At 40.1% G+C, this 12,506-nt stretch overlaps 1 protein-coding gene across 1 annotated transcript; it reads right to left on the bottom strand.

The window, feature by feature from the left end:
* Positions 1-3,806: 3,806 nt before the first annotated feature.
* Positions 3,807-8,455, bottom strand: LOC133456572 (PTB domain-containing engulfment adapter protein 1-like). Its single transcript, XM_061735067.1, has 6 exons — positions 8,321-8,455; positions 8,150-8,221; positions 5,976-6,074; positions 5,756-5,893; positions 5,112-5,216; positions 3,807-5,025 (listed from the first exon to the last, which is right to left on the bottom strand). The coding sequence occupies exons 1-6, from the start codon at positions 8,366-8,368 to the stop codon at positions 4,972-4,974; spliced, it is 516 nt and encodes a 171-aa protein (XP_061591051.1). The 5' UTR covers positions 8,369-8,455; the 3' UTR covers positions 3,807-4,971.
* Positions 8,456-12,506: the final 4,051 nt, after the last annotated feature.

Genomic DNA, 12,506 nt, shown 5'->3' with positions numbered 1-12,506 from the left:
CAACATTAAAAGCAGCAAGACATAATTAGACAGTAAATAGTTGCTGAAAAATAAGGGCAGTAGTGTACAGCAGGTACACATCTCATTCGCGGTTTTCAGAAAGTATTTAATTTAAGAGTACGCTTAAATAACATGAAATGAAATGAAATAAAATGAAATAAAATGATAAGAAAATAGGTAAATTAATGAAAAGCACAAGTTGTTAAAAAATAAGGTCAGTAGAGTACAGCAAGTATTTAATTTAGGGGACCGCTACAGTAAACAGTACAGCAGTACAGCAGAAAAATAGACAAATAAGTTCCAGAACAGTCCCAAAGTTGAACAAATCAGCGGGAAATTCAGCATCTGCGCAGTTTGAGGGTGGCGGAAAAATAAAACAGATAAATAAATATATAAATGCCGACTAAACCGGTGGCGTCTGTAACTTCAGTGAACTAAATTATCGACACTTTTACTGTCGCCGGCCATTATTACCATTGACATGTGTGCTGTGTTTAGGGACCCGGCGTGTTGTCGCCGACGCCATCACAACGTGACTGGTGCTGCGTTCAGGTGTGTTGTGAATTCCAAACGCAAACAAAGGGCAGGGTTCGTACGTTTTGAAAAAACCTGTAAAAGTCATGGAATTTGAAAATGTCATTTTCAAGGCCTGGAAAAGTTTTGGAAACATAAGTTCACCCCAAAAGTTTTGGAAAAGTCATGGAATTTATTTTTCTCTCTTAATGATAACGTTTAGTAATAACAGCCTATAAGGTAGATTTAAAATTGATCAATAAATATTTCTTATCGAAAAGTCTTGTGCGTTCTCACGCGTGACGTGCCTAGCATCTTGCGCATCATGCAGATCGGTTTTTATTACAGTTATTTTAGATTACTATACAACATATACTACTACAACATATTTCTGGTATATCAGTGTTAGTTTAAACAAATGTTTATTTTGTATAAAACCACAATTGTCATTAGATATCCACTGTGGGGACTTTTTACATAGTTTTATTCCTATATTTCATTCATACATTGATGTTTTAGAGGTCATGTATAGTCATGGAAACTTGCTGCCAAGTCATGGGAAAGTCATGGAAATTTGTTGGTTAAAATGTGTGTGAACCCTTTAAGGGGCTGCGTTTCCTTCACAGACCACCAGTCTTTCAAAACGGACTCCCATGTTAAAATGTACAACTTTGCAGCATTAATAAACCTATTTAAATCCGGTATGTGTGACTATATTTATTTTTATAGATCAGACCACCTCTAGGAAAATGTAGGGTCTGAAAACGATCCGAAAAGGCGTCCACACCCGTATCAAACTGCCTTTGCATGCAGTCGCTTAGTGTTGTGAGCAATCACAGCGAAGAAAAAGTTGAAAGATGAAATTAAACTTAATTAAACAGCAAATGAAAAAACAAAAACAAACAACAAAACAGTCCTCTTTAGTTCAATTAAAAAAAAAAAAAAAGGTTCAAGTCTTTAACATTTATGGCCAAATAACCGCTAATCCTCTGCTGCAGCCGCTCCGTTGCCATCGTGTTCAGCCCGCCCAGAGACTCTTTCTGCAAGGATAGACTCATTTGATTGGCCCCCCCCCGTGGCTCTTTAGCATCGTTAATGAGCTCCAACGAATGGTAGCTAGACGCAGCTGCAAAGCAAAATTTGGGCAATGTCCGATATACCGCGCGGTATAGGCCTACCTCCCGATATAACGCCCAATATAGAGGGAATGGGCATGATGTCACAGATGCGACTTCACAGCGGGTTACGCCCACTGAGTGGCAGAAAGACTGAGTGGCAGCGTAAACTTTCAGTTTGAGCAACTGGAAAACATCTAAAATGGTAAAGAGCTGTTGTGCGATCGACTGTACTCATAGATTTAGCAAGAAATCAGAGTTATCGTTTTACAGACTGCCAAAAAATAAGCTTAAGGGAGACAAATGGATTACTGCAATTCACAGAAACAACTAGATTCCAGGCACCGAAACGTTGATTTGTGGTTCCCATTTTGTATCAGGTAATGTTGGATTTTTGTGTAGCTAATGTTAAACGGTCAAATTATATAGTTCGGTGTCCTCATCACTTTAATTTCGCCAACAAATCCTGCCTTGAAGTAGGACCAAGCGTCAAGACTTTTGTATACCTTCAAGCTTTGCTTTGTGTATTTCCCCGGCGTAGAAATTAAGTACATATAAATATCAGGAAACTGGATTCGTGGCAAATATTAATGTCCATGGACCACTGGTTCTTCAGGTAACTGTACGGGTCACTGTCAAGTCCAACTGACTTTAATTTAAGCCGATAATCGGCTGTTATCCCGTCTTCTCCACTAGTTGCAGCCATTTTTGCCACTTTGCGAGTAAGGGGGCTGGTCCAGTGGGGAAGTGACGTCAATTCAGACCCTCTATACCGTCCGATATAAAGCCTGATAAACCGTCAGATATACCACCTGCAATACCTCCGATATACTGTCCGATATAAAGCTCAAAGACTCATACGTGGCGGTGCCACGTTGCAATAGGAGGAGTTAAATTTGGACGTCGGTGGAGAGTGACTCTCTTTCAGAGGCCGCTTCCAGTGGTCAGCCGAGGAACTGCAACTTTCCTTGATTCCACAAAGTCTTCTCACCTGTAGGGGAGCCAGAGGGGGGGCAAGGGGGCGGGCGCCCCGGGGCCCACAAGCTCATAGGGCCCAATGATAGGGCCCCGTTTTGTGTGATACGTTCATATATAATCGTAAATTGTAGTAATAACGATAAAATGTGCATTGTGCGGCCAGTGTAGGCTAATTCTTACTTTACAACTGTCCTGAACGCATCAGGGCTGTGAGCCAACGCTGATTGGCTGTAAAGCTTGAATTATGGTTCCGCGTTAAATCGACGCAGAGCCTCCGCCGTAGGGTACGCCGTAGCCTACAGCGGAGGGTACAGCGTAGGGTACACGTCGACGCTCACCGTACGTGCGCCGTAGGCTCTGCGTCGGTGTAACGCGGAACCATAAATCAGCCTTAACAGTTACAACCAAATTGGCTGCCATGAAGGAGATGAGCGCTAAACTTTAAAAGAGGACTAAGCATGTACAAAGTTTTGAATGTTACCCTGTTTTCCACGTTACCTGGATTATTTTGTTCTGGCCAAGGGTTATGGAAGAGTCGACTGCCATTGGTGAGTCAGTGTAACCTTCATAAATAATTTCTTTATCAGAATGTTGTGGTATTCTTGACCAGCTGCCTATTTGAATGAACTTTGTGTTGTTGTCAACTAGACCGCCGAGCCTATTCTGTTATAGAGCTCAGAAATGATGTTATAGACCGCTGAGTCTATATCTATCTAAATAGATTGTGTAATTTTAGACCAGTTATGTTTTTTTTTTTGTATTTAAACTGTATCAAAGATGGAACTGAGTCAGTCCGTGACTATCTGAGTTTTCAGCGCCAGGTGATTGACAGCTGTCAGGCTTATGTGTGTGTGTGTGTGTGTGTGTGTGTGTGTGTTCTTCTGAACAAGTTTGTGACTTTACTCTGCTTTCTGCAGCATAGGCCTATAGTCTTGCTTGCTTGCATGTTGTTTGATGGGCAGGATGGGGTGTTGAACGTTAAAATGACTTACATAAGGGCCCATCCAGAATGCTCCGCCCCATCTGTACTGAGACCCACGCTCCGCCACTGCTTCTCACCCTGGACGTTATATTGTTGCTGCCTGTTCGCATCCACGAAGCAAGCCGCTTGTATCGACCCAGCCTCGGCTCAACGCAGCTGCCCCTTCAGATTTTCCCGCCGAAACACCGTTTCTGTGGTGAACTCTCACAATTCACATGCAGCCAAATTCAGTTTTATTCATCACACACAGGTTTTAAACAATCCATTAACAAGCTTTCCAGCATCAGATGCAGAGGGTAAATACATCAGCCCTTGAAATATGACAGAAATTTACACCAAGAATGGTGGAGGAGCTGCTGGAATGCAGCTGTGTCAGCATCCATCAGCGTCCTGCTGCCGCCCTCCAGTGGTAGCTTTCAGTGTTGCAGCAACATGAATCTAAAGTCAAACACTACAGACAATTACACATGAAGCACGGAGCAAAAAATCAGCAGGGATGTACAACCTTCCCTCCTCCAATTAAAAAGAAATATCATTGAGGGGAAACGTTGCAGGTCGAGGTTCAGGACTTGAGTCAGAGCTAGGCCTGGGTTGAAAAAAAAAGATTTTCCGATTAAAAATCGATTTGTATGTCAAAAGATCGATTTTTTATTATTATTACATTTTCACCCGGTGAACTTTAATCCCAGTAGTGACGTCATTTAATTCACACATCCGCTGTTGAGCTGTTGCAATTCCTTTCTTTTTTTGCACTTTAAATGGATGTTGAAAGGCCTATTTGAGTTATTTATTTCTTAGTCATTTATTTCATACAAATAACTTTTTGAATTTTTTGGTTTATGCCCAAAAAAGGAATGTTTTGTTGGACACGAGAATAACTACTGTCATGTTTTTGTCTTTAAATATGTTTAAATCTATGAAAACATTATAGTTTTCAGTTATAATTGCATAAATTGTCTATATTTCATTACTTTATATACTGTCTTGGGGTCACATTTGCATAAAATGCTAAAAACCAAATTCTCAAAAATTAAAAAACGAAAAACACAGAAAATTGAAAAAATAAAAAAGGAAATGTGGGAAAAAAATAAAACCAATTTCATACGTCTCTGTTTGCTGCCCTGGATCTGTTGATTGGTCCTTACAGCATCATTAGCTGCCAATACTTGCTGTTGAATCTCACTAGTATTAATATGTTGCAGAACTACAGTCATATAATTCAGGCAACAGCTCAAAAAACAGTTTTATTAAAACTAACCCAAATCAATATCGGATCGAATCGAATCAAATCCTGGTAATTGATTCTGAATCTTAAGAATCGGAATCGAATTGATTGTTGACATTTGAATGGATCCCCAGCCCTGGACTGAGCTGCTGGTTGGTTTACGCTGCCAGCCTCCTCCGCAGCTCGGCGTTCTCCTTCTGCAGCACTTTATTCTGGGAAAGAAGAAGAAAAGAAAGACGCCACTCAGACGGGTGGTTCTGGTCCGGACTGTAATGGACCGGTACCGACCGGTACCGACCTTGTGTCTCAGCGCCTCCACTATCAGGTCTCGGCCTCCTCTCACGGTTTCCTCCTTCTTGGAAGCCCGGAAGATGTCGCCGACAGCGGAAACCATCACGTGGGCCTAAATTGAATTGAATTGAATTGAAATTTTATTTCAAACATGAAACAGTAGTGAAAACAAAACCAAACAATAATAATCAATAGTAAATTAATGTAAATAAGAGAAAAAAAAGGCAAAAATATAAATAAAAACAAGCATCCATCATAATTAACATGCTCGAAAAGGAGTAGGAAGAAGTAAAAACGTATTAAATCCTACCCCTAAACAATATTCCATAATTAATCAAAATTAATTTAAAGGGGACGTATTATGAAAAACATGTTTTCTCTTGCTTTAACATATATAAAGCAAGAGATAACATAAACAGAGATAAAGAACATAAACATATGTGTGTGTGTATGTTAAGTGTACTGCTGCTAACACGTGAGTTTCCCCATTGAGGGAGTAATAAAGGACTATCTTATCTTATCTTATCTTATCTTATCTTATCTTATCTTATCTTATAACTTATACAACTCATACGCCTGGATGGTGGGTTGTGAAAGTCTGGGTTCCGGTCTGAGGTCACAGGTCGTCAGAACTACGGCGGGAAAACTCACAAACTTCTTGCTCTGGAACAGGTAGCAGTGGTACACGTCGGCGGCGGGGTGGCGGGCCACGAAGCCGAAGACCCGGGCAGAGGACGGCAGCACGGCGCAGTAGGACACGGTGGCCAGCGGGCAGGTGTACAGCAGGAACTGGGGACGGCAGAACCAGAGTCACCATCGTCCCACACCCGGGTCCCGCTCAGGTCCCGCTCAGAACCGCCGGGAAACTCACCTTGGTTTTGTTTTCCAAAATGTCGATGCCACTCAGAGACAGGAAGATGTGCACCCGGCTCTTCTTCGCCGCCTTTTCCGACGAGTCGCTCTCCGATGTCTTGGAACAAAAGTCGAGGAAAGTGTTAAAAATAAACAAAAAGGCTGCAGAGAGACACAATTAGTACGGAAGAGTATTAGGGCCAGGCAGGAGAAAAATTAAAATAATATTTTGGAGGAGGAAGATTTTTCTTTTCATTATGCACTTTGAGAAAAAAGTCGAAATGTCGAGAATAATGTTGAAGTACAATTTTGAGAAACAAGTCAAAATGTTGAGAAAAAATGTCAAAATTTACAGTTACAGTTGAAATGTTGAGGAAAAAAGGCGAAATTTCGACTTTATTAACGAAATTTCGACTTTATTCTTGAAATTGTATTTCAACAATACTCTCGACATTTTCGACTTTTTTCTCAAAGTGGACAATAAAAAAAATCTTCGTCTCTCAAATACTTTTTCTCCTGCGTGGCCTGATAGTTCAACGAGGCCCTCGGCCAATCAGATTACGGCTATGCAGCTAGTGTTGTTTTTATCAGCCTGTTTCAGTTTTAATTTTAGTCTTTGGGTCCAGCTATCATTTTAGTTTTTATTAGTTTTAGTCACGTTCATTCTCCTTTTGGTCGTGTCAAGTTTCAGTCGACTAAAAGTCTGACCATTTTAGTCTAGTTTTAGTCAAAGATTGTATTTAGCCAAACCGATTTTACAATTAAAAGAAGGTTATCTTATGATTATATTATTGTTACCTTATAGACTCAAGAATACATTCATTCCAGATACAGAAGACTAATTTGAGTTTACAACAGATTTATTTTTCTGTATTTCTCCCCATCTTTTTCTTTTTCTACGACACATTGGGTTTTCTTTTCCAGGTCTATGTAGGAAAGTGTATCCAAAGATGGATCTTCTTCTTCTCCCAGCCCCAGAGAAGATCCCGCGTTTCTCTATGTAACTTTGTTTTTAATTGACGTGAACCTAGAGCTTAGTCTGGTTTTTATTCGTCTACGATATTGCATTATATATTTAATTATCGTTATCGTTATATGAGCAGCATTTTCATTGCGTCTCGTCTCATTTTCCTCAGGTGATAAAGGTTTGTTGCCGACGATATTTAGTCATAATTCTCGTTGACGAAAGCAACTTTATACGCAGCTAGCGATGAAATCGCCGGTTTTTTAAAGTACGCAGCTTATCTAGGTGGGGGGCACGAAAACATTTGAACGGTAGTTCATAACGTGACCAAGCTCCCAGTTTTACGGGCCGGTGGGACCATCTGTAATTCTTCGGTAGTAAGTTTAGGTTGACCTATCGGTAGCTCCCGCCCCCCTGCAGATGGCTGCTGGGCAGTACTCGAGTTGTAAAAAGAAATCAGGGGGGATGGTGGATTTTATCATATGGGGACAGATAATTTGTGCTGATTACAAATAATATAATATATTACAAATAATAGCACTGACCAAAACACCTGCAGAAATACTGCAGGAATGACATAGCAGCAGTTAAATGCAGCCTTCTGTAAGCTTTAAATATCCACTGGGCTTACATCAAATACATCAAAACACAACAATAAAAAACACTTTTCTGAACTTATCAATATGACTCTGTCCTTCACCTGATAAGTAAAATGGATCACTGCAAAAACTCACAATCTTAACAAGAATATTTGTCTTATTTCTAGTTAAAACGTCTCATTTTAGTAAAAACATCTCATTACACTTAAAACAAGACTCATCACTGTAAAAAAACAACAATTTTCTCCTGTTTTTCTCCAGATTTTCACTTAAAATAAGTAGAAAAATCTGCATGTGGAACAAGATTTTATTGCTTGTAATGAGAAGATAAATCTTGTCCCATTGGCAGATTTTTCTACTTATTTCAAGTGAAATGTACTTGAAACAGGTGAAAATTGTCAAATAAGTTATTTTTCTGGTGATGACTCTAAATGTTGAGATTTTTTACGCTTTCAGTGTAAATGCAGGGTAAGGAGTTTATCGCTAAGCCCCGCCCCCCTCCGTTGCCGTTGACAACCTCTAAGATCAACACTGTACTGTACTAGTGGCAGCAACAGCCCAGCAACTTTTATAAACGAGCTTGAGGACGACGAACAAAGACATGTTGTCAGCGGGACGGTGACCTCTGACCTTCAGACTCCGGGCCGCTTCCTCCAGGACCTGCAGTCCGTCGGGGCGGAGCACCTCCACCCGGCCCAGGAACTTCAGTTTCAGGAGAGAACAAGACGCTCGTTGAGGATTTAAAAAGAAAAACCCCACCGCAATAAAAGCACTGGGACACGGCGGGAGGGCAGAAGTTACCTTGACAGGAAAAGAGATCTCGGTGTCTTCCTCTGAAATGTCGCTCATGTTGGCGTCCTGCGCTCAGCCTTCGCCACGTAAACCAGGAAGAGGCTCAGTTGGACGCAGGTAAATAAAAGCGCAGCAGGAAGAGGTTAATCAGTCACAGAGCCGTCTTCCTTATTGCTCTGTATCGGAGCTCCGAGATAACGGGATGTTTCTCCTCTTAAGGTGGACTGCCGTCTCCTGCAGGGCCACGGCGGCGGCCGGGTTTCCATCAGAGCTGCGGTTCCTCCACTGACCATTAGGGGCGAGACGGCCTCCATTTAGTCCATGGGCCAGACCAGATGTCAGTACCACTCAAGGTGACAAAACTTGCTCATAATTTTTGAAAATATCTATGTTTGTAGATGATATTTCGGTATGATAACCCTTCCTGAGTGGCAGCTGGATCCGTGTTACCCACCCCCTTCAGAAAATTACACTTTAGATGCTGCTGCATATCCTACATTAGACTCATGTACAGGATATCTGTCAATGTTTCACAATATTGTCTTTGGTGTCATTTTAAAGGGGACATTTTATGCATTCATTCAAGCTAAGATGTGAATCTTTCTGACCATCATAGAGGTCACTGCAGCTCTTTAAACTATAAACAACACACATTTTTACACAATTTTTGCCTAAATGATATACTATCTTTTATCCCTGTGTCATCTAGGAACAATAGAGACACAAAATACAAAAACTGGAATACTCATAGGACGATAAGTATTCAGGAATTGTACAATATACCCCTACTATATCATTGTTACAGGTCATTGTGAGCCTTAAACTAAAAGAGCATCATTAGGCTCCTATGAAACTATAACAGCCACTAGGTTAATGTCACAAACTGGTCTTTATTATGCAATAGGACATAAAGGAACCACAGTGAGATGAGGAACCAGCTTAGTTTTAGAAACAACATTATAAACATAACAATATTGTAAACAATATTAACATCGTTATTAATGGGAATATGTCAAGATCTGATTATATTTAGGCTATCAAGTTCTGTGTGTACTTAAGATAGTGTTAAGAAGGTTAACCCAGTACAGAATCATCACAAAATGCCACTCAAACTATGATCCAACTGCCACTCAGGAAGGTTATCATACCAAAATATCATCTACAGACATGGATATTTTCAAAAATCAAAAAAGTTTTGTCACCTTGAGTGGTACTGACAAGTGAAATTTTGGGCTCTGGCCCGTGGACTAATTAGCCTCCCAGTCCAAACGTCCACATTTACCTCTCCTTAAACCAATTTTATTGCATTTTCTTCCCTCATAGCCCGGAGACTTCTTATTCTCCGCAATTGGAAATCTGACAAACCCCCAACATTCACGAAATGGGTCAAAGATGTGATATCTTTTATACCTTTAGAAAAACTCAGATACAACAGATTCAAATCTTGCCAAAAATGTATAAGGGCTTGGTCCCCTTTCTTAGAATTCGTCCTTACGCTGTCTTTTGATCATGTAGCTTAGCATTTATTTTTGTCATGTTTAAAGTGTTACTTTGATGTGTGGAAACCCTCCATTGTACTAACTGACAGATGTTTGGACTAATGTGTAACCCTTAACCGTCCATGTGTTATTCATCTATTTATTTATTTTATTATCATTATTATTATTTTATTTGTGAATTTTTTTAATTTTATCTTTATTTCCTTCTTTGCATATTCTGTTTTATTGCTATTATCGTCTTTGTATGTGGGAACCGGGGAGAGTGGGGTATATGTGGGGTTGTTTGTCTTAAAAAATGTTGAAAAATCTTATAAAGTTATAAAAAAAATAAAAAAACGTCTACATTTACAGCAGAAATAAACAGATTTACAGTCTTTTAAAAAAAATGTTTTGTACCACACCAGATTGGCGACTGTCATTATGTTTGTACTTAACATCGTATCGACTTCCCCGCTGCGATCAAAGAGCGACCCGAGCATCTTCTTCCATCGTAAGGTGGTGTTTCCTCTCTGGTCCTTCTGTGCTTTTTTGAATGTATTTATTTTTAATTCTACATGTGAATTATTACAATGTGTCTGTTGTGTGTAGGGGGGTTTGGGCCTTTTTTAACTTTTTAAATTGTACAATGTTTAAACACGTTAAGCACTTTGTGCATGTGAAAAGTGCTTTATAAGTAAAGTTTGATTGACTGATAGATCATAGTGATGTCAGAGAGGGCTTGTCCAGTTCTTCTTACACGGTTTATGAAGAAAACCTTATAATGTTCAAAAAAAAGTTTAACATGATTGAATGAATTAAGAGCAATCAGCAGTGGTTGTATATATGGCAAGCCGTTTTAACATTTAATGGCTAAGTTTGACTATCCGGAATTAACATTGCAGATATCTACAACTGCATTTTGACTAGTCGTAATTACATTGTGACTAGTCAGAATTTTCATTCAAGATATCTATAGTCATTTTCACAAGTCAAAACTCTTGACTGCAAATTAAGATATCTCTAATTAAAATTAATTTCAAGATATCTACAACTTGATTATAGTTATCTACAATTAAATTATGACTATTTGTAATTCCATTTTGAGATATCTACGTCATTTTGACTAGTCATAATTCCAATTCACGATATCTACAACTTTGTTCTGACTAGTCAAAGCTTAATTTAAGATATCTAAAAAGGATGATGTAGATATCTTGAATTGAGGGGAAATAAATATCTTGAACTGGAATTAGGACTAGTCAGATTTAAATTGTAGATATCTGAAACTGGAATTACAGCTAGTTGTAATTCAGTTGCAGATATCTGTAATTCACATTGCAGATATCTGCGACTGAATTGTAGATATCTGTAATTAGAAACCCCACACACATGAATGGCAAAAGTGACGTCATTTGTCCTCGGCAGAATGACGTTGTGGATATCTGAAATGACAATTGTGGACAGGAAGAATGTAATTGTAAATATCTGAAATGCTCTTTTTGACTAGGAAGAATTGAATTGCGGATATCTGCAACACATATCTAGTCTAGCTGTTAAATATTAAAACGGCTTGCCAAATTGTATCTTGTCTTCTTTAAATAGCCTGATAGCACATCCTTTCATGAGGTTAAAGGTGAGTTTTCGTTGACTCACCATCAACACGATCCTCTAACTCGATTCACTCCTGCTTTCCTGAGATTAGACGTTTGCAGTTAAGTTATCTTCTTCTCTGGTGAAAGAAAGCTGCTCTGGTGGGTCGAGGTCGGGCCGCTGACTCCCGTTTCCCTCCCAGGATGCTTTGGGCCGTCCTCCACCTGCACCGCGTCTCTCCGTCAGGTCCGACCTTTGACTTCCGTGACCGTCCAGGTCCAGTCGTCGTCATCGTGGCCTCCTTCACCGGCATCCGGACCTTCTCCCCCAAATATAGTTGAATGCTGGGAAACTGAGGGACTTCATTAAAATGCCTGAACCCCTAAAGAGTAAAAGCCATATTTTTGTGAAATCCCTCACAAAGAGCTTAAAGGGGACCTATTATGGCATCTAATACCTATTTTAAACAGGCCTTGAATGTCTTAAAAACAAGCTTTTGATTGTTTTTGCTAAATAAATTAGAAATTCAGCCTCTAAACCATGTCTTTATCTTCCCATTCTCTAACCTCATTATCTATGCGGGATTCTGAGTGGGCGGGGCTATGATAATGAGGCTCTGTGCTGATTGGCTGCCTGAATGACGCGATACACCACTACTAAAAAATGGTGGAAGCTCCGGCCGGCGGAGTTACACCGTGTCATAACTGCATGCGATGCGAGCGAGTGTCAGCGACAAAATCAATTCCATTGCTTTATTTTCTATTGGACTGTCCGCAGCGACGCGGCGCAGCGTTTTGAGCTGAACATTTGTCGGACGCCCTGCTTCTATTTTCTTCCTGTTGCTCGCGTTGAAAGCGCTGTAGGAAACGGTCACGGATGAGGAACGGCTGATCCAGTTAGTTGAAATGAGAAGTTATCTCTATGATTCCTCTTCATTTCACTACAAAAACCTCAATAAAGTGGCAGCTGCTGGAGGGAGATGGACAGAGAGCGTCCGATGTCACACAGTGCTACACGATAGTCGGACTCTCGCATGCAGTTAGGACACGGTTTTATAGTTGTGGGCGTGGTTTGCATTTTGGTTACGTAACGATGGGAGCAGAATCTGAACGGCTCGTAGATCCACA

The sequence above is a fragment of the Cololabis saira genome, chromosome 12 (genome assembly GCF_033807715.1).
Source record: "Cololabis saira isolate AMF1-May2022 chromosome 12, fColSai1.1, whole genome shotgun sequence".
Lineage (NCBI taxonomy): Eukaryota > Metazoa > Chordata > Actinopteri > Beloniformes > Belonidae > Cololabis > Cololabis saira.
Note: the sequence above shows the minus strand (reverse complement) of the source record. Positions and strands in the feature narration are given on the sequence as shown.